The sequence below is a fragment of the Sus scrofa genome, chromosome 9 (assembly GCF_054392235.1).
Source record: "Sus scrofa isolate SSC_HxYL_T2T_F1_AM1 chromosome 9, Sscrofa_HxYL_maternal_Yorkshire_Landrace_v2.0, whole genome shotgun sequence".
Lineage (NCBI taxonomy): Eukaryota > Metazoa > Chordata > Mammalia > Artiodactyla > Suidae > Sus > Sus scrofa.
The window spans coordinates 52,420,836-52,444,101 of record NC_139391.1 but is presented as its reverse complement, the minus strand read 5'-3'; the positions used below and the strand labels follow the sequence as shown (position 1 = coordinate 52,444,101).

The following is a 23,266-nucleotide window of genomic DNA, read 5'->3' as shown; positions in this document are numbered from 1 at the left end:
GGTAGCCCTATAATGGGTCAAAAATGCTTACTTTGGTTTAGTATCAGACACCTGTAAAACAGGAGCTGGCAGTTAAAGGCCTTTTTGGCATCAAATACCAGTTCCTATTGCTAGCAAGTTTCATTGACCATCCACAAGACTTTCTGGGTAGCCAGTTATCTGTTTAGGTTCTTCTAGATCTGGCAACAAGTGTCCTTCCTGGTTTTTCTCAAAGGGACCCAGGGACCCAAATCCTTGAGAAAGTCTATGAGAACAAGCCATGGGGCAGCAGAACCTCCTCACATGTCACTGTACACACCCAAGCATCATTCTTTGAACACCTCTCCCTTCTCCCACTCTGAGAATAGTATAATTTTTTTTTGTGGTAGAATCAAAACCCAGACCCTTGATCAATCAAAATGGTGTAGGAGTTAAGACATTAGGGGAAATAGAGATTATTCAGTCTTGAAAGATTCAATTTCATATTTTTATTGAAAAGCCAGGTAGTGTAGTGACAAAAACATGGGATTTGAGGCAACTCTGGCTTTACTACTTCTCTAAACTTAGTTCTCTGATCTGTAAAATGTGGATAACGACATCTATCTTGCAGGGTGGCTATAAGAATTTTAAATTATGCATATAAAAAGTCTGGCCATATTAAATATGTTTGGTAGGTGGAGCAACTATTGTAAGTGCATGAGCTTATATATAGCACTAGGATCAGATATTGACTGTAACTTTGACAGAAACCAATGATCACTATGAGAACTATAGCTTGCCAAGGATCAGAGTCCTTAAAAAGTGTCAGTGGGTATAAGAGAATAGATCTGACCTGCAGGGTCTTAATATTGCGTATGTGTGTGTGTGAGAATGTATATGTATATGGCTATCTCTGTGTATACAACTTCACTCACTGAACTACTACAAGAATTATGATAACACATGTTGAATAATTTGGGGCTGACATGTATGGATGTATGTACAGGTTGAGTAAAATGTCATAAAAATGAAAGAAGCTGTTATTATCTCAAATATATCAGATGCTGAAATCTCACTATGAAGAGTTGCTTTTAAACTTCTTCCAGCCAACACAATCAAAAGATAAACAAGGTGCCAACGCATCCAAAAACATTTTGTTTCTCAATAAAAGACAGTATCTTTGGAAGGGCTTGGCAAAGAAAGCCCCAGCATTGATGTAAGTGGTCAAAAGGAGGGGCTCCTGCCTACTTAGGACTGGGCTGGTGGTTCATACTGTTTTCAAGAATGGGCTTTGGAGATGACTATCAGCCAAACCAGGGGCAGCCCTGCTCTCAGTTAACCAGTGGTGGCAGCAGATACATGTAAGGACAACCTGCAGGGAGGCAGACCTCAGGAAGTGAGGAGCAGACTGGGGGAGGTGAAATTGTTACGGTCTCCCAAAGTCACTTTGTTTGGGGGAGAAATGAAAAGGAATACATGGCAATGATAAAAGGCAGCTTCAGGTAGTCTAGTCACACAAGCTGAGGTCAATTTTTGGTTACTTTAGTATCTGAAAGTAACAATTCATTTATTTATTCATTTAGCTAACACATTTTTTTTTTCACTTTTTAGGGCCACATCCACGGCATACGAAAGTTCCCAGGCTAGGGGTTGAATGGGGAGGAGCTACAGCTGCCAGCCTACACCACGGCCACAGCAATGAGGGATCTGAGATGTGTCTGCGACCTACACCACAGCTCAATGGCAACGCCAGACCCCTCACCCACTGAGCGAGGCCAGGGATCGAACCCGCATGCTCATGGATACTAATTGGATTCATTTCCACTGCACCAGAAGGGGAACTCCTAGCCAACACCTTTTGAATGCCAACTATATGCAAGGCACAGTGCTATGCACTGAAGATACACTGATCAATCACAGAGGTACAGTCCCTAATCTCAAAGTCACAGTTGAATTGGACAGAGATGTAAGGAGGTATAATTCCACTGCAAAGAACCCTTGTGGAAGAGATCAACTCGAAACAAGAAACATCTTATAGACGTATGTTCACACTCCTAGGCAGGCACATGGTTCACTAACTCTGGAAAAGGCCGGAAAGGCTTCACAGTAGGCCACAAGAGAAGCAGGTGTGAGGCAGAGCTAGGGACATGCCAAGTAAAGAGGAGAAAGGCAGGACCAACAATGCGTGTACACTGGCATGGGCAGAACAACAATGCATGAAAAGCATGGTATACTTAAGAAATGGCACATAAAAAAATTCCACATAGCTGGACAGTACGCGTGCACAGTGAGGAGCTGCAGAAAATGTGACTGCTGTTCCCTGTGGTGAGATAGTGAAAAGCCTTAAATGTTTAATGTTAAGAGGTTGAGATTTTGTCCTTTGGGACCTTTTGTCCATAAAGTTGGGTGTTATGAAAAGAAGGTTTTCAAGAAGGGTTGAGAGATGATCATATTTATGTTCTTGAAGGAGCAATGGCCATTTAAAAGCCCTTGTCAGACTTCTGATTCTGGACCATGATGGAAAAGACACACTTCTCCTTATTCTTGCTAAATGTCAAAAACTCTGGACATATATAAACAACAACATAAGAAAACTCTGAAAAAGTGGAGAGAAGAAGGAAGATTAGCTGGGAAGCTTGAGATCTGAGGAAAGAAAGTAGTAATTTGTCCAGGCTTGCTTTTACTTCATTTATCCTGGAGTGAATGCTATTGAAACTAGCAATCCAGAAGCACCAAAAGCACAGACAAAAAAGAAAAGGAAAAAACAAGAAAACCTGGCTATTTAGCTAAGGAATCAACAAGGGGGTAGCCTACTCCAACCAAACACTGTAGCCCCACTCCACTTCTATCAGCAAAGGCAAAGTGGGGGGGGGGGCTCAACTTCCATTTGCACCTGGCTGAAATGAGCTGTCCCCCAAGCCCTACTATCAGGGTGGTGTCAGAGAATTCCAAGTGGGAAGCCAAGACTTTCACCATCTTCCAGGGGTAATGAGCACCACCATGGCATCAGTGGAGACGGCATGGGGAGCAATGAGCCCCTTCCCCTTCCCACGTGAGGTGGTATCAGTGGAGGCCCAGGAACGAGCCAGAACTCCCACTATCCAAGCAGTAGTGAGCTGCCCTTCTCCATCACCCCAGGGGTACCCACTGAGGTCAAGTAGGAAACCTGGGTCCTACCACTTTCCTGGCAAAGAAAATTAAAGACATGATCCAACTACATGCTGTCACTTTCTTAAAAACCTAAACATACAGCCATTCTACAACTCATTTGTTGCATTCCTGGGCATTTATCCCAGATAAATGAAAATTTTGTCCATACAAACCTATATACAAATGTCCATAGTGGCCTTATCTGGAATAGCAACAATGAAAATGTCCCTCAGTAGGTGAATACTTAAGCAAATTGTGGTAATCCATGCTACTGAATACTACTCAGCAAATGAAAGAATTATTGATACACACAACTTGGATGGATCTCAATGGCATTGTGCTGAATGAAAGAAATCAGTCTCAAAAGACCACACTCTTGTATGATTCCATTTAAGTAACATTCTTGAAATAACAAAATTATAGACATGGCAAAGAGTAATGGTGTCCTGGGGTTAGGAATAGGGGTGTGAGTGTGACTCAATAGGAGTAACGCAAGAGAGATCTTTGTAGTGATGGAATAGTTTTGTATCTTGATTGTAGTGGTGTTTACATGAATCAACACATGTGGAAATGGCACACATAGAACCATACCTACATGCTGTACCAATTGACAATCTGCTTTTGATATTGTGCTGGTTATATACAATGTAACCATTGGGGGAAACTGGGTAAAATTTACTCTCTGAAATATTTTTGCAATTTCCAGTATTTATATCATTATTTTATAAAAAGGTTTTTTTTTTTAATGTGGGAGAATAAAGTAGCCCTTTGTCAACTTTTAAGCTCCTTCTAGTAGTTCACAGTTTGCTAATTCTAGAAACAGGAGGTGTGAGGAATTTACCTTTTAAAAATAAATCTTTTCTCTGAGACTATGCTGTGGAATGGCAAGGTCACCTGTCCATGTTAATTCAGGTTAATGTCTAATTCACTTTCATCAGTACAGATTTCAGCACTATTCTTTTGATTTCAATTTATTCCAGCTCTGCTTTTCTAACACCTTCCTCGGTACCACTTAATGACTCAGAGCTAATACTTCTCCCCATTCCAAAGACAAGAAAAACTAAACTTATAGAAGAGAACAGGCATATTCTGAAGCCCATAATGATTGTGGTAGAAAGATAAGATACCAGCTCTCCCCAAGGCCACTCCATGTGTAAATCAGATTCCTTCTCAGCCCCTGGGGTGACTGTGGTAATGCCTCCCTGCCTTACACTGCTGTTCTCTTACATCTAAAATTGGGAATATAGTTTTACTGCACCATTGTGAAGCAAAAGGAATGAAACAGGGAGAACAGGTTGGACAAAGGAAAATTGGAAATTGGGTTTAGAAATCAGAAGCATGTGACTTCAAAGAGCTATAATTCTTTTCATCGGCAAGAATTGGAAGGTCTTTTATTAAGGGAAAATTTACTAGTAAGATTAAAGATGGTCTGGATAAATAAACTAGTGCCACACAATAAAGACTGAAGATACTCTTGCTGCCCCTAGATGTCCATGGCAGCAAAGGCAGGTCCCAGATTCGAAAAACTTTTATCTCCTTTGGCCCAGAAATACCTTCACCCTAGAATTTCTCCATGGAACCCTTTAGTACTGGCCTCAGATCCCTGGCTCCTAGTATACTGTTGACATTCCTTGTAAAATATGTGAAAAACAGGCAGGTTGCAAGATGTAGGAATCAAGTCCAAGACTGAAATTTCTGGGAGAGTCCTAATCCTAGTCTTTTTGAGAAACTCTCATTTGAGATCCAAGACGTCCCTTTTCAGAATTAAATAGCATCTAAATGTTCACCGTATGCTCAAGTGTGCTCTAGTAATTTCTGTCTATTGATTTAACACTGTTTCTAAGCCTTCCCACCCCTACTTCCTACTAAGGGATTTGTACAGGTTCTTCCCAGTTTATAATGACAGAGCTTCAGCCAGAGAGAAGGGGATATGGCCAGGCATCTCTAGAGAAGAAGGAAAAAAAAAAAAAGCAAATCAGAAAATTCATCTGTTTCTTTCAAAGTCCTTGTAGTACCTTATCAAGTCCTTCAATTCTTATAAAGTCCTCATCTATTCAGTGCACAGAATAAGATTTAAGACATACACACATAAGCCTTAAAAGTTACCGATCCAGTCATGCTGAAAACAGATGAAGTATGAATGAATATTCAGTCCAGTTAATTCACAAATATTTTAAAAGTCAAATCTGAAATTCTTTATGAAAACTTCCCGCAAAGCAAACTTAAGACCTGGATCATAAATTAACACTCTTGCTGTACCTTTATAAATAATCAGACCCAGTCTAATGAGAGCAGCCTTAGATTGTGATCAAGAATAGTCTTCCTTTGAAACTATTTTTGATTAAAACAAAGAATGCTGTAGAAAAAAAATTGTATGCTTCAGTAGAAAATTATACATTGTCTAGAGGACTTCCTTCCAGGTTATCTGATTTTAGCCTATAGATGATCTAATTTATAATTCTTCAAATTGCAAATAACTACGGAAAAAATCAATTTCATCTGTATTGAACTTTCATAACATTCCTTTATCCACATATTTTTCTTTTACTTTTTCTTGGAGCCAGTTATAACATCTGCTTATTTTCCTTGTGAATTTAAGCCTTTAACATGTTTATTTTATTTATTTATTTAGCTTTTATTTATTATTTTGTGGCATATGGAAGTTCCCAGGCCAGGAGTCAAATCAGAGCTACAGCTGCAGGCCTACGCCACAGCCACAGCAACGCAGGATGTAAGCTGCTTCTGTGGACCTAAACCACAGCTCACAACAACACTGGATCCTTAAGCCACTGAGCGAGGCCAGGGATCAAATCCATATCCTAATGGATACTAGCTGGGTTTGTTACCACTGAGCCACAATGGGAACCTCCAACACATGTTTATTTTAATATCCACACACATTCATTTTAATAGTTGTATAAGAGTCAAGATTTTACCTTTTTCAGAAAACTATCTTTTAGCATATATAAAAAATTCTCATGTAAGGCAGAAAAAAAATACATACAACTTAGAATTACAAGTAGTACACTACTGTCAGGCAGGAGGAATAACTGGTTCTGATTGAGAGAAATCAGTTTCTATAATGCAGGTGGTAGTAATACTTTGCCTTAAGGGTGAGTAAAATTTTAAGACTAAGAATTGGAAAGCTATTTCAGACAAACAAAAGGCCTATTAATCCTAAGGGGCTCTCCTAACCCAAATATTATTAGCCAGCACCCTAGAGTCCCAGGGAGAGGCCAGACTCAATGCTAGGAGATTCATGTAGGATCATTACCCAATTTGCAACCAACTCCAGGGAATCTCCCTATATATCTTACTCGTCAAGTCTTACAGACCCAACTGCTCACCTGATCAAGGAATCCTGGCATGCACAGGAATGTGAGGTATGATGATAACTGGGATAATTGGCTCATCAATTCAAAGCAGTGTGTCTTGAAATAAGGATCACAACATACCTCCTGTAAGTCCTACAGAACTATACCACAGCCTGAGCAAATTCCCCACCCCATGCTGCCTCAGTAGGTCAGGTATTATGTATGGATCTAATTGCATCTTACTTCTGGAGTCAAATTAAGTTTCATTAATGGCTGCTAATTTATCTATTTCCATTTTGCCAATGGCAAAGAGGAAGAAGTAGGTAAAGGTTCAGAAAATGTAATAGAAAAATATATAGGGGGTTCCCGTCATGACGCAGCAAAATGAATCCAACCAGGAACCATGAGGTGGCGGGTTCAATCCCTGGCCTCGCTCAGTGGGTTAAGGATCCGGCGTTGCCATGAGCTGTGATGTAGGTCGCAGACTTGGCTCGGATCTGGCAGTTGCTGTGGCTGTGGTGTAGGCTGGCGGCTACAGCTCTGATTCGACCCCTAGCCTGGGAACCTCCATATGCCATGGGTGTGGCCCTCAAAAGACAAAAGAGGGAAAAAAAAAAAAGAAAAATATATATTTAGTAGAGCATTAACTAAGTCTCCAGCTATCATTGTTGATGTATCTGATGGCATTCCCTCACAAATGGATTTTCCAGCATGAGCCACTATGTAAGTCTATTCTTACTATAGATTTATTATTACTTATAATAGACTTTTACAGTATAAGCCACTTATGTTAGTCTACTAGATTAACAAAAAATACCTCTAGTTTTCAGAAACCATATCTAACTAAACTCCTACTTCCTTTTGTGTTGGTTCAAGCTCCAATCCTGTTCTACTTCAAACTCTTTTCCCTTGATCTTCCATGGTGATTCTCAGTCTCAACGAGTTCCCTGCCTTATGTCTCTGTAATCCCCCCTCTCAACCTTAGCTCTGTTTTTGGTCCCCTTTCATCTACTATCCCAGACCTAAGTTACTAGTAAGCTAAGAACAAGGAGTGGAAAAAGACTCCTGAGGCAGATCCTTAAAAGACCTAATTGTATGACATTTGGGTTTTATGTATAGGATACTGTATGAGTGACAAGAAAAAATTGTTGGTCAGCTTTATGGCAATTGCTTTGAACTCCATGGAGAAAACACAGACCACCTGGGGAAATGGGGTAAGAGGTCCTCCTCCAGCTGAACCACAACTCAGTCTTGGCAATATGGTAAGGTGGGTGAATCCTGTCAGATGAGGTACCTACAGTTTTGAGCCTGGAAGGATTTAGAGGTAGGTATCATTTGCCCTCTGGTTGAGCAATAAAGAAGGTGTGCTAACTTACAATTTCAATGGCACACCCATCCATTTGGCAACTAGATAAACTCTCTTCCCTTGATCCTTCACCTTAAAAAAAAATCCAGCATTAGTGGTAAGAAGGCTCAGAATAGGACGGAGCAATGAATAAAATCAAATACTCAAATGCAAATGAAATGTAAATGTTATCACAACCTAGGGAATTAGTAAACTTTTTCTTTTAGGTATTAATACGAAAGATCAAATGAAATGTCTGAACTATTTTCTCGAATTCTCATAACAACTCTATGCAATAAGTACTATTATTATTCTCATTTTGCAGATGACGAAACTGAGGCACAGAGAACTCAGGTAACTCGCTTAAGGTCACACAGCTGATATGAGGCAACACCAGAATTTAACCTGGGACTGACCTTAACCATTGCATAAACTATCCCACAGCAGCAGGGCCTTTTGAAGAAAGAGCACAAAAGAGCTTTGACAACAAAAAATAATGTTTTAGGAGTTCCCGTTGTGGCGCAGCAGAAACAAATCCAACTAGGAACCATGAGGTTGCAGGTTCTGATCCCTGGCCTTGCTCAGTGGGTTAAGGATCCAGTGTTGCCATGAGCTGTGGTGTAGGTCACGGAAGCGGCTCGCATCTGGCATTGCTGTGGCTATGGATTAGGCCAGCGGCTACAGCTCCGGTTATGCCCCTAGTCTGGGGACTTCCATATGCCACAGGGCAGGGCCCTCAGAAAGACAAAAAGACAAAAAAAAAAAAAAAAAAAAGTTCCAATCTCCATAAGATTCTGTTAAGAGGGAAAATGGAGATGTAAATGACTTTTCCCATTTCTAACTTGAACCACATAAACATTATCTCCTACTCCTATCTTACCCTAAGATTTCAAAACTTCAAACAGACATCAAAACAAAATGATTTAATTTTGTTCTTTTTGTAATTTCTATCCTATTTTCTATGGTCTTTCATCCCCAATCTTCTCAACCTTTATATGCCTGGGAATTCACCAGATTATAAAACAAGGTACAGAAAGATCACGGAATGCTGCAGCCTCTAGGTTCTAATCACCATCTGATGATAACTAGCATGTGAGAAGTCACACAACTAAGGGACATTACTTTCTTCCCTAAACCTCTTATTATAGGGGTGGGGAAGGACAGTTATAATGCTATCAAGGTTATCTCAGGCCCAAGGTGTTTTTTTTTTTAACAGTAATTGCTCTTTGACAAAATTCAAACACACAAAAATAGAGTAAATAGCATAATGAAACCCCAATATACCTATCACTTAGATTCACTGTTATCAAATTTTTGCTACCCTTACTTCATCTATCTCTCCTGTCCCATTTTGTTGAATTATTTTAAGATAAATCTCAAATATAGTTTTATTTCACCCCCGTATATGTCAGTATCCATCTCTGTATATTTTCTTATATAACTATAATGCCATCACTATACTTAACAAAACGAAGAACTTAGACTTTATTCAAATTCCCCCAACCTTTTTCAGACTAGTTTTTTTTTTTTTTTTTCCCACATTAGGATCCAAACCAGGTCCAAACATTATTTTTGAGGGTTATAATCTCTAGAAGTGTGTCTTAACCTAGAGCCTCCTGCTCATTTTTAAATTTAGGCCATTAACTTGTGGAAGAAATTGAGCCCATTTTCCTATAGAATGACCCATCCTCTGGGCTTCTGCTCTCATCCCATAAGGTGTAATTTGTTTTTCTTTCTTTCACTCTCTCTCAATTTCCTATAAATGGAATCCTCATGACTTTTCTCTTTACATATTGTTTTCATCTAACCTAGAAAACACAGAAAATGATTCAAGAAACCATTTTCTCAACTCTCCCATGATGAATTCTTAATTCTCTCTCTGTACCGTTCTAAGTGTGCAGTTGAACTGAGCTTAGGTCCACTTGCCTGTTGTGTAGCAGGGCCACTTTATTGGCACTGGCTTGTGGTGAAAGAAATTACTCCTTTATTTGCAGGGTGCCAAACAAGAAGTACGAGGTGATTTGTCCTCCAAAGAACTGAACTCCCCGATGGCTTTCAGGGAAGGGTTTTCAAGGCAACAGGAAGGTGCAAGGTGCGTGATCAGCTCATGGACTTTCTTCTGATTGGTTGGTGATGGCGAGGTAGCAGGGTGATGCTTCAGGAATCTTACTCATCAACCTTCTGATTCCAACCAGTCTGGGGTTGACATGCTTGTACTCTGCATTTCTTCCATTGGGTGGGGTTCTTCGCTCCTGCAGAACAACTCAAAAATCTGTGTCAGATTATGGTGTGTGTCCTTTGAGGAGGAACTGTTTCATTGCTGAACTACTGTTTCTTGACTCCTTTTCCTTTGTTTCTGCATTCCCTCACTTCCCCTAATTAGCAACTGCTTGAGTCTGCTCACTGGAACTCTGGAAAGTCTAGGAGACTAAAGCCTTTTTCTACAAACAAAAACCTGGGGACACAGAGGGACTTTTGTACCTAGGAGGGCCCCACAGGATCCTGCTTAGTTTCAATCCTCTCTTTTCTTAGACATTTCTCAATTGTGAGGAGACCAGGCGCGGGACAAGAAAAGGAATTAAGTTTTAGATAAGGAGCTTAATCATAAATACAGCAGGGAAACTTGGTTTTAGGGGGACCTGGTTTCAAATGAATTGGAGAAAAGTTAACTTATTACACAGTGGATTCCTTAGGGCAGTGGAACTTAAATTTCTCTCAGAACCCAGATGAAAAAGGCTTAAAGGCTTGATTATATTCATCTTTTTTTTCGACAAAAATATTTCATAGAAAGCACTGCATGCTTCATACCACCTCACATCAGAAAGCACAATGTCTGCGCTCACATTTAGTGATGGGAAATGAATTAATGGGTTCTGATGACAGCGTATAACAGTTTTACCCTCTAATGGCTGCTGTAGATGTTTTGAGGCAGGGGAGAAAACTAAAGCAAGAATTGAGTGAAAACGCTGATCAAGGGTGATCTCATCTCGAGGCCTGGAAGGGATGATGACTCATGCAGTACAGCACAAAAGTGTCTTAATCAAAAGAAATCAATGTGACTTCTCCTCCTTGGTACCCCCTCTCATAGGGGCCAGTAATACTCAGAGCAAGATCAGATAGGAACCATTCACTTTAAGAGAGCTTTAAAAATCTAAGTCAACATATTCAAAGGCTTTTGCCCAGGAGAATGGGCCTAGCATGCCAGAACATTTGCCTTCATTTTCTTCTATATTTCCTCTCTCAAATCTTTTCTGAGAAGCATGGGAAAATGCCCAAGATGGGACCCAAAGCAAACTATGCTCACTACACTTAGACGGAAACTAAAGGAAATATTTTGCTTCTAAAAACAGAATCTAAGTAAGTAAACACATAAAAGTAATACCTGCCACCTATCATACCTTAAATGGTTAGAAGATAAGGAAAGTGGTAGTTCCTACCCTGTACCCAGTGAGTAGTCAATAAAGTTGTTGACGATCTTATTCCTGCCCATCATAAAAGGGCTAAAAAGGTAAGGCTAAGTATAAGTAATACTAGACCACTACTAGTAATATACGGGAACAATGCCAGAAAGACGATATAGAGTTCATTAAATCAAAGCATTCAGAACAAGCCGTTTTAGGTCAGACTGCCTAGGAAAATGGGTCATGTATCAGCTTTTTGATCATTATTGCACAAAAACTAGTACATGAATATCTTCTGCTACTACAATGACCTTGGAATTGCTCCTGTCACATACACATTCCAACTTGGCATGATTTCTGCAATAAACAGCATAGCTGAGCTTTTCTGCGGTTGTGCCCCTCTTGCTGGACATAAATTCATACTTTTCTACATTCCCCTGTTCTGCTCTCCTATTCCACTGTGACCTAGTGAACCTGCATCTACTCTTGACAAGATCAGTGTTGGAGTCAGAGCAGAAAAGAGTAAACTTGTCTGATATCATCTCACTGTCTGCAAGTAAAATGTACCACAAGCTCTCAATTCAGCATGAAGAGAGAATGAAATGGAAAGCTTGTAAGGTCAAAAGCTAAAATACAGTCAATAAATTCATCGAATGTTACAGCTATTGGGGAGACTGAACATCACTTAGTATTAATTCTCTAACTTTACAGAAGAGAAAACTGTAGCCCAGAGAAATTAAAGCATTTGTCCCAAAATCACAGTCAAAATTAAAGAATGAAAATCAAAGTAAAATATCTAAGGACCTTTAAAGATCAAAACTGGAGTTCTTGTCGTGGCTCAGTGGTTAAAAAATCCAACTAGGAACCATGAGGTTGCGGGTTCAATCCCTGGCCTTGCTCAGTGGGTTAAGGATCCGGCATTGCCTTGAGCTGTGGTGTAGGTGGCAGATGCGGTTCGGATCCTAAGTTGCTGTGCCTCTGGCGTAGGCCAGCAGCTATGGCTTAGATTCGATCTCTAGCCTGAGAACCTCCATATGCTGCGGGAGTGACCCAAGATGTGGCAAGAAGACAAAAAAAAAAAAAAAAAAGATCAAAACTATCAGGTAAAATTGATAATCATGTAGAAGCATTTGGAGTATTTAAAATTCAAATCTGTGTATTTATTTAGCAAATATTTACTGAGAGCTTATTACATGCCAGAACTGGGGATAAAGCAATGAACAGACAAAAATCCCTGTCCTTGTGGAGTGTACAATCTAGTGGGGAGATAAACATTAAATAAAATATCCAGTATATCATACAGCTGTAAGGATCATGAAGAAAAATAGGCAAGAGAAGGGTATGGGGGCATCTATGTAAGGGGTGGGTAGGAGAGTCACATTTTGAAATAGGGTGCTCAGGGAAGGCCCTCTAATTAAAAATACTTGGATAAAGGCTTGAAGGAGGTAATAGTGAGCAAAACACTATCTGAGGGAGAAGAAAGAGAAAATGAAAAAGCCCTGAGGCAACAGTTCCTGTAATGTCCATCAAAATACAAGATCAATGAGGTCCAGCAGAATGAGCAAGAAGGGAAACAAAGCCTTGAAATAACAAGGACCAGTTTTTACAGGCCCTTGTATGCCATTGTAAGGACTATGGCTTTTCCTAAATGAAATGAATACCCAAAGGAGACCTTGATCTTACTTTTTGAAAGGACTGCTCTGGCGGTGGTGCTAAGAACAATCTATAGGGGGCAAGCAGAGAAAGGACCAACTAGAAGGCTACTGCAATAACTGAGGCAAGGCATGATAATACCTTAGATCAAGGTTGTAGTACGGCAGATACGGGAAAAAATAGCTGTAGTTTAAGTATACTTTCAAGGTAGAGCCAACAAGGATTGATGTAGGTTGCATAGGAAAGAGGAGTGAAAACTGACTCCATGTTTTTTTGGCAAGAAGGACAGTGGTGTCATTTGCTGAGAATGGAGAAGACTGCAGGAAGAAGATTTTTTTGTAGTTTAGTGTGTATGTGAATGTGTGCATGTGCAGAGGGTGGAGATCAGAAGGTTTGGTGTGGGATGTGTTATGTTTGGCTGTTGTATTGAGAAAGTATACAGGTGCAATTAGGGTTACTTAGGAACTCTTAAAATAATCCAGGAGAGAGATGATAGTGGTTTGGACCAGGCATCTGGCAGCAGAGACAACGTGAACTGGGATATATTTTGAAGAAGAGCTGACACGATTTGCTGATGAAGGATGAGAGAGAAAGAGGAAAGTCAATGATTTCTTTAAGGTTCCCAGGCCTCAATAACTAGACAAATGGAATTGCTATTAACTGATATGAGAAAGATTACAGGAAGATCAAATTTGAGGGAAACCAACGATGTGGAAATGTCAAGTAGGCAGTTAGTTAGGGGTTTCAGGGAGAGGTCCACACCAGATATATAAATGTGGGAGTTATTAGTATGTAGATAACATTTAGAGCCACAAGACTAAGGAGATCACTGAAAGAACAAATGTAGACAGAAAAGAAGTCCAGGGAATTAGCCCTGGAACACTCTAGTATTAAAAGATTGGAGATGAGCAAAACACAGCAAAGGAAACTAAGAAGTAATGGCCAACTGAAGTTGGAAGAAAAGTCAAAAGCTTTGGTATTATAGAAGCCAGGTGTAAAATACTTCAAGAAAACAGAGTGATGGAATTCCCTGGTGGTGAAACAGGTTAGGATCTGGCTTTGTCAGTGCTGTGGCTCAAGTCACTGCTGTAGCACAGGTTTGATTCCTGGCCTGGGAACTTTTGCATGCCATTGGCGCAGCCAAGAAGGAAGGGGAAGGAAGGAAGGAAGGAAGGCAGGCAGGCAGGCAGGCAGGCAGGGAGGAAGTGTTTAATTCTGCTGACAGGTCAAGATAAAGTCTGAGAATGACCACTGAATTTAGTGATGTAGAAGTCATTGAAGATTTTGAAAAGGGCACTTTCATTGGAGAGGTAAAGGCGAAGAGTCTTACTAGAATGTATTCAAGAGAGAATGTGATGAGAAGAACAGGAACAGTAAGTATACACAAGGAATTTCATTATTTAAAAAAGCAGAAAAAGTTGGTGGTAGCTGAAGGAGAATATGGGGTAAAAGAAAGGTAGCAGGTAGCTTTTTCTTTCTCTCTCTTCTTTCTTTCTTTTTTTTCTTGGCTGTTGTTTTTTAAGATGGGAGAAATTACAGTAAGTTTATACATTGATAGGGATACTCTAGCATTCAGGAGAAAATTATGCTGCAGAAGAAAAAGAAGGAAATACCGAGGTAATGTCCTTCAGTAGGCAGAGGGAATTGGATCCAGACTAATGTCAGAGTAGGCCTAAGATAGGAGGGCAAACAGTTCATCCATATTAATAGGAATCATCAATACCCACAGATAGGCAGGTAGATATGATGGTGGGAGCTGAGGGAAGTTCCCTTTTGACTGTGTGTTTTTTTCAGTGATTACAAAAAATATTGTCACTGAGAGGAAGTGTGAGGGAAAACCTCTAGGAAATTTGAAGAGAGTTAAAAAAAAAAAAATGAAACAGTTACCAAGGAAAGTGTTCATTCGTATTCAATCAGTTTTTTCTTTCTTTCTCTCTTTTTCTTTCTTTCCCTTCCTTCCTTTTCTTTTTTGGCCACCCTGTGGCATATGGAGTTTCAGGACCAAGAATCAGATCCGATCCACAGTTGTGACCTATGCCACAGCTGCAGCAATGCCCACAGCTGCAGCAATGTGGGATCTTTAACCCACTGAGCCAGGCTGGGGATTGAACCTGCATCCTGGAGCTACAGAGATGCCACCAATCCTGCTGTGCCACAGTGGAAGCTCCATCAATCATTTTTCACTTGAAATGTCTGTCATATGACCTATTTTGAAATAGTGGGCTTGAATTTAATCCTGTTGTCCCCCCTCTTCCTACCCTTGCCCCCAAATCAAAGTCTATCTCACTTAGGCTCAATTCTTATCTTCAGGCTTCTTCTTCCTTATAAGTCCCTGCTAATTTAGAAAACATTCTAAACCCACAAAAATTAGCATTCTCTAAACCCACAAAAATAAATCATTAAACACCATCTACACATAACCAAACTACAATACAAAAGCATACTCATTCTCAGGTTAAGACTTAAATTCACAGACTGAACCTAGAGGAAGAAGACTTGCAATATCCCTCATCCTATGTAAGAGCTAATCCTATCACCATTCTATCATTAACCTGATGTCAGACAAGTCAACTCACCTATGATAACTGAATCAAAACATAGAAAAGAGGAAAAAAAAATGTCAGACAAGACTAAAGAAACAAATAAATAAAAGCCAATACAACTTATCCTAGAAATGAGTTTTTAACATCCACAAATCAATTAATGTAATATATCTTAATCATAGAAAAAAATGACAAAAAGACATAATAATAGATGCTGAAAAAGCATTTGACAAAACTCAACACCTTTTCATGATAAAAGCACTCAAGAAACTAGTAATAGAAGGGAACTTTGTCCCATCGTGGCGCAGTGGTTAACGAATCCGACTAGGAACCATGAGGTTGCATGTTCGGTCCCTGCCCTTGCTTAGTGGGTTAACGATCCGGCGTTGCCGTGAGCTGTGGTGTAGGTTGCAGACGCGGCTCGGATCCCGCGTTGCTGTGGCTCTGGCGTAGGCCGGTGGCTACAGCTCCGATTCAACCCCTAGCCTGGGAACCTCCATATGCCGAGGGAGCGGCCCAAGAAATAGCAACAATAACAACAACAAAAAAGACAAAAGACAAAAAAAAAAAAAAAAGAAGAAGGGAACTTTGTTGAATAAAAGGCATCCAAGAAAAATTCACAGCTAACATCATACAAAATAGTGAAAGACTAAATGCTTTCCCCCTAAAATCAGGAACAAGACAAGGATGTTCACTTCATCACTCCTTTTCAACACTGTACTGGCTGTTCTATCCAAAGCAATTAGGCAAGAAAAAGAAATAAAAGGCATCCAGATTGGAAAAGAAGTAAAACTGTCTCTATTTGCAAATGAGAAAATCTTATATATAAAAAATCCTAAGGAATTCCTTGAAAACTATTAGACATAAAAAATTAGTTCAGGAAGGTTGCAGGTATACAAAAATATATTGTGGAATTCCCATCGTGGCACAGCGGAAACGAATCCGACTAGGAACCATGAGGTGGCGGGTTCGATCCCTGGCCTCGATCAATGGGTTAAGGATCTGGTGTTGCTGTGAGCTGTGGTGTAGGTCACAGACGTGGCTCAGATCTGATGTTGCTGTGTCTGTGGCATAGGCTGGTAGCAACAGCTCCAATTAGACCCCTAGCCTGGGAACCTCCACATGCCACAGATGCGGCCCTAAAAGGACAAAAGACAAAAAAAAAATGTGTGTGTGTGTGTGTGTGTGTGTGTGTAGTATTTCTATACACTTGTGATGAACAATTAAGGAGATGATTCCATTTAAAATAGCATCTTTTGATGCTTTGGAACAAATTTAGCAAAAAAGTACACGTTTTATGCTCTGAAAAATACAAAGCATTCTAAAAGAAATTAAAGAAGACTTAATTGAAAAGAAAGACATCCCATGTTCATGGATCACATGGTAATAGATCCCAAACTGATCTACAGATTCAATATGATCCTTATCAAAAATCTCAGCTGGCTTTTTTGCAAGGAGTTGATCTTAAAATTTCTATGAAAAATGCAAGGAACTCAGTATAGCAAAACAATCTTGAAAAAGAACAAAGTTGGAAGACTCATGTTTCTCAACTTTTAACTTACTACAAAGCTACAGTAATCAAGAGAGATGGTATTGGCTTAAGGATAAACATATAGCTTAATGGAATAGAACTGGGAGTTCAGAAATAAACATTACATTACATTAATGGTCCCTTGAATTTTGCCAACAGTGTCATATCAATTCAATGGGAAAAAATAGTTTTTTGAACAAATGGTGCTGGAACACTAGATATCCTCATGCTAAAGAATGAAATCGGAGCCCTCTCTAAAACCCTATACACCAAAATTAACTCAAAATAGATGATAGACCTCATTGTAAGAGCTACAACTATAAAACTCTTAGAAGAACACACAGGAATAAATATGTGACCTTGGACTCGGTAATGGTTAAAGCAACAACAAAAAAAGTAGATGAAACGGGCTTCCTCAAAATTAAAATCTTTTGTACTGTAAAGGAAACCATCAAGAAAGTGAAAACACAATCCCCAAAATGACAGGAAATATTTGCAAAACATATGTCTGATAGGAAATCTTACATAGAATATATTAACAACACTCACAGCTCAATAATCAAAAGATAATCTAATTACAAAATGGCAAAGGATCTGAAAAGACAGTTATCCAAAGAAGTTATACAGGTGGCTAATAACCACATGAAAAGATGCTCAGAATCATCAGCCATCAGGAAAATGCAAATTAAAACCAAAATGAGATACCACTTCATAGCCAGTAGGCTGACTATAATTAAAGAAACAGATAATCACAAAAATTGGAGGATGTGAAGAATCTGAACCCTTATACACAGTTGGTGGGAATGTAAAATCATGTAGCCACTTTGGAAAACAGTTTTTAGTTCCTCAAAATGTTTAATGCAGAGCCATCATATGACTCAGCAAACACCCTCCTGGGTATGTACCCAAGAGAAAAGAAAACAGATATTCACTGAAAAAAATGTAAACAATTGCTCATAGCAGCATTTTTCATAATAGTTAATTAGTAGAAACAGCCCAAATGTACATAAACTGATGACAGGTAAATAAAATGTGATATATCCATAGGGTGGAATATTATTCAGCAATAAAAAGCAATGAAGTATTGGTACACACTATAATATGGATAAATCTTAAAACCATTATACTAAATGAAAGATTCTAGTCACAAAAGATCATATATTTTCCAACTTATGTGAAAAGTCCAAAATAGGCAAATGGATAGAGACAGAAAGTAGATTGGTGATTGCCAAGGGAATTGGAGACAAATGCTAATGGGTATGGAATTTTTCTTTTCTATATTACAAAAATTTTAATTGTGGTTTAAAAAAACCCCACGTAATCTAAAATTTACCATTGTAACCATTTCTAAGTATATTTTTTAGTAGTGTTAACTATATTCACATTGTTGTGAAACAGACCTCTGAAACTTGTTATCTTGTAAAACTGAAAGTCTACTCATTAAACAGCTTCCCATTTCTCTCCCCTCCCAGACCCTGGCAACCAACATTCTATTTTCTATCTCCATGAATTTGACTATTCTAGTTTCCTCATGTGAGAGGAATCAAACAGTATCTGCCTTTTTGTTACTAGCTTACTTAACATAATGTCCTCAAGGCTTATCCATGTTGTAGCACATGACAGGATTTCTTTCCTTTTTAGGGCTGGATAATATTCCACTGTATATCCAATCATCTCTTGATGAATACTTACGTTGCTCCCACCTCTTGGGTATTGTGAATAATGCCACCTATGAACATGGTGTGTAGATATCTGCTGAAAATCATGCTTTCAATTATTTGGGGTATATACCCACAAGTGGGATTGCTGGATCGTAGGGGCATCTCTTTAGAGTGACAAAAGTGTTCCAAAATTTGATAGTAGTGATGGTTGTACAGCCCAAGAATGTACCAAAAGCCACTGAATTGTACATTTCAAATGGGTGAACCAAATGGTATATGAATTATATCCCAATGAAGCTATTAAAAACACAACTCTGAAAGGCTAAATCAAGGATATAGTTACATAAGGATTTTGACTGAACTGGATAATTAATCTAGTTAAATAACCAGTCAATCTCGTCACACAGGTAACTTTGACTCTTATTTTGAATGACCTGGCTAGATGCTTAGGTGTTTTTTGAGACATAACTTAAGTGCTTCTTCAAACGAAAATGTCAGTACCTATCTTTAATTCAATATTAAACCTTTTCATATATCATGATATAATGTGTGAAGAAATAACAAATTTATATGAACTATAGTAATTTTTATTTCATCTGCTCTGTAGATTTGGCATTCACTAGATTTTTAAAAGACAGGGAAGTAAGTTGGGATTTTACTCACTTTGACTTCACATTCACTTTCTGAAATGTCACTCACAATTATTTCACATAAAAGATGCCCCAAAGACAGAGTTTATTTCGCTTTGGGGGAGGCACTAAAAATTAGACATTTAAAAGTCCTATGTCCATTGCTCCTGAATAGGCAGAAATAAATTAAAAAATAAGAGAAAAAATTTTGAGAAAAAATGCATCAAATTAGGATTGTTCTCATCTATTATTGTTATATACAACTAGAAAAGTTTACAGCAATATAGATGGCCACTAATGCTCAGAAATTCGTTTTATCATCTTTTCTGCTTTATCCAAATATTTTCAATTTGAAAGATACAGTTATAGAAAGACAATAAATGTGATAATCTCGAAGATTTCTATAACCTCTTCCAATCAGAGCAAAGTGAAAGAAATCTTTCCATTCTGACCAATCATTTTTACTTATTTTTCTCTTTTTCCACCACACCCACAGCACATGGAAGTTCCCTGACCAGGGATCAAATCCAAGCCACAGCTGTGACCTATGCTGCAGTTGTGGCCACACCAGATCCTTAAAGCACTGTGCTGGGCCAGGGATCAAATCTGTGTTGTCTCAGAGACAATGTCAGTAGTACCACAGTGGGAACTCCTGGCTGATCATTTTTCAAACAATATGCTCCATATGGTTTATAGCAAAGAGACAAGTCTGTAAGCCAACGGTCAATCTTGGTCCCAAGCACAGAGGGAAACAATGGTTACGATCTAATTATAGAGAGAGCTGTTATGTGGGACAGTCTTTCTTTCCAGATTACACACCTTAAAAACTTTAACAGCTTTTCTGAAATAATCTCTCAGGGTTGATTTTAAATGAAGGTTAGGATAGTAACAGTTGATTTCAGATTCTTATTACAGATTTTTCAAAGTCCGTCTGCATGCAGAAGCAAAATTACGAATGGCAACTCGAAGAGTTGAGTTCCCCTCAGGGAGATCACAGGAATTGATGACTGAATGTAGTGCCCGGGTGTATGCTGTAAAAAAAAAAGTTTGCACAGTGATGAATGAAGTCAGATTCTAAACCATTTTCCCTACCTGTACTTGTACCACTTCTCTCCTCAGTCTCATGGGTATTAACTTTAACAATCCATTGAATAACTATTGAGTACTTAGCACATGCAAGTACTCTGTCATCAGTTTATGTACATTTGGGCTGTTTCTACTAATTAACTATTATGAAAAATGCTGCTATGAGCAATTGTTTACATTTTTTTCAGTGAATATCTGTTTTCATTTCTCTTGGGTACATACCCAGGAGGGTGTTTGCTGAGTCATATGACGGCTCTGCATTAACAGAGCGAATGGACACAAAAATTAAACTGTAGCGTAATATTTCTAAATCAGAAGCATACAAAACATCATCTAAAAATGAAGTTCAGAATAAAAGAAAAACTAGGAGAGGATGGAAACGATTTCTAGGCGTGGTAACATTTAAGATGGTCTTGAAGAATTAATAAAAGTAAAGAAGGTATTCTAGGTAAAGAAATGAGTATGTGGGGTGCCAAAGGTTTTAAAAAATGTGGTAGGTACTGGAAAATAGCAAGTTCGATAAGGCTGGAGTGTTGCCTGAAGCCAGAGAGAAAATATGCTAAATACGCCATGTATTTTTTACTGTAATGAACAGGACTGATAAGCAGCTCTTATCACACAGATAGGGCACTAGGAATACATATACTGGCAGTATTTTTGGAGTGTACACAAAGCCTATATAATCTCTACACCATGCAAATAAACATATTTAAGGACAGACAGGAAACAGAAATATTAGTGACAATAAGAAGGACTCCATTTTCTTTAGCTAGGACCCCTAATAGAGTTTATATTGGTCCTGATTTTCCTCAGTGACTCCTAGCAGAACTGGGCAGTCTAATGTGGATATATATAAAAATAATGCATATGTGTGGATGTAAATAATAAGTCTATAAGTATTTGGATAACAAGGAATTCACCTGGACAGAGGCCTAACTTAGATGGCCATAAAAAGCAAGCTCTAATATTGTTCATTTACAGGATAACCTGAAACTCTAGTCTCCCAACTATGAAATGAGCTAGAAATATTTCCCCAACATAAATGGAGACAAGAAGATAATAGATCTCAAGGAGAAATATAACTCACAATAATTATTTTTATTGCTTCAGAGCTTTTCTGTAAAGGAGGTATAATAGTCTCTGATGTATATTAAGTGCTTCATCAATATATGCTAAATTACTACAATCACTACTTTTATTGTTGTTGTCTTTTAATTGCCACCAAACCGTAATCATTCCTTAAGGAGACTTACCTCTGTGGTTTTTATAGAAAATACAATTGTTGGCACAGGTATCAGGATGAGCATCCCAAAAATCAGGACCACAGCAGCACAGTGGAGGTAAAGTAATATTATACAGCTGCATTTTCTCCTGAATCTGGGCTCTTAAAGCTTCTACATATCTATAAAAATACAGTATGTAGGCAAAGTGAACCACTAGGAAGAGAATGAACATGAGTCCTTACTTTATTACCAGCTTTAACTATTAAAACTATTTCATATCTGTGCCTCAACTCTTCCTCTTTGTACTGGAAAGCAGCACTAAGAAAAATGTAGTGCTATTCCCAATAGGTATTGGGCAATCAAGAAATCTGATAAAGTTTTGATGAACTCCAAAGGTATGAGAAGACAATCACTTTTTTTTTTTTTTTTTTTGCCACACCCATGGCATGCAGATGTTCCTGGGTCAGGGATCAAACCCAAGCAGTGACCTGAGCCACAGCAGTGACAACACTAGATCCTTTAGCTGTTAGGCCACCAGCGAACTCCCAGCAAACTTTTATTTTTAAGGAAAATGAGAACACTGACTTCCTAAGTCTCCTCTAGAGCCAGAATTTCATGCATAACTGTTCCAACTGGGAGTTCCCATTGTGGCTCAGTGGAAACAAACCCGACTAGTATCCATGAGGATGCAAGTTCAATCCCCAGCCTCATTCAGTGGGTCAAGGATCTGCTGTTACCGTGAGCTGTGGTGTAGGTCGAAGAAGTGGCTTGGATCTGGTGTTGCTGTGGCTGTGGTGTAGGCAGGTGATTGTAGCTCTGATTCAACCCTTAGCCTGGGAACTTCCATATGCCTCGGGTGCAGCCCTAGAAAGCAAAGGAAAAAAAAAAAAAGAACTGTTCAAATTACCTTTGGTATTCCTTTTCTTTCTGTTGTTTTTCTTTGGCTCCTTTTATTTCTTCAAGTTGTAGCTGGGCTAATATCTCACTCATCTTCTCCCCTGAATACGGCTCTTCATGAAAATTCATTCTTAATATCCTCTGCTCTTCAGCATAACGTTGCTGCTCTTTCTTTTTCTTAATTCTGAGAATAAAATCATAACATGGTTAGGAATTTCATAAAATCAGAAATCGAAATCAGATGGATTTCGATGGAAACAAACAGATGGAAAGATATACCATGCCGGTGGATTGGAAGAGTTAATATTATCAAACTGCCTATACTACCTAAGGCAATCTACAGATTCAATGCTATCCCTATCAAATCACCAAGGACATTTTTCACAGAACTTGAACAAAATATTTTAAAGTTTGCTTGGAAGCACAAAAGACCCAGAATAACCAAAGACATCCTGAAAAAGAAAAATGGAGCTGGAGGAATCAGGCTCCCGGACTTCAGACTATACTACAAAGCAACAATCATCAAAACCGCATGGTACTGGCACAAAGACAGAAATACAGATCAGTGGAACAGGATAGAAAGTCCAGAATTCAACCCACGCACCTACAGCCAACTCATCTATGACAAAGGAGGCAAGAATATACAATGGAGAAAGGACAGCTTGTTCAAGAAGTGGTGCTGGGAAAACTGGACAGCCACATGGGAAAGAATGAAATTAGAACACTCCCTAACACCATACACAAAAATAAACTCAAAATGGATTAAAGACCTAGATATAAGACCAGACACTATCAAACTCCTAGAGGAAAACATAGGCCAAACACTCTCTGACATAAACGACAGCAACATCTTCTCAGATCCACCTATCAGAGAA

At 38.9% G+C, this 23,266-nt stretch overlaps 1 protein-coding gene and 1 long non-coding RNA gene across 32 annotated transcripts in view; both read right to left on the bottom strand.

Moving 5' to 3' along the window:
• Nucleotides 1-452: 452 nt before the first annotated feature.
• LOC146399913 (uncharacterized) lies at nt 453-15,665 on the bottom strand. The gene is made up of 3 exons (XR_014815560.1): nt 9,694-15,665; nt 7,799-7,860; nt 453-5,052 (listed from the first exon to the last, which is right to left on the bottom strand). It is a non-coding gene; the product is annotated as an uncharacterized LOC146399913 (long non-coding RNA).
• Nucleotides 15,666-17,306: 1,641 nt separating this feature from the next.
• CCDC15 (coiled-coil domain containing 15) overlaps nt 17,307-23,266 on the bottom strand; it is a 78,919-nt gene continuing 72,959 nt past the window's right edge. For 24 of the 31 annotated variants that reach the window (XM_084976532.1, XM_084976536.1, XM_084976525.1 and 21 more), the window contains 3 exons: nt 22,402-22,575; nt 21,525-21,673; nt 17,307-20,216 (listed from right to left, as the gene is read on the bottom strand). In XM_084976532.1, coding sequence (XP_084832658.1) covers nt 20,095-20,216; nt 21,525-21,673; nt 22,402-22,575 — 445 coding nt within the window. In that variant the 3' untranslated portion in view covers nt 17,307-20,094. The remainder of the gene's footprint in view (nt 20,217-21,524; nt 21,674-22,401; nt 22,576-23,266) is intronic. The other 7 variants (XR_014815538.1, XR_014815541.1, XR_014815543.1 and 4 more) reach the window with 1 other exon arrangement.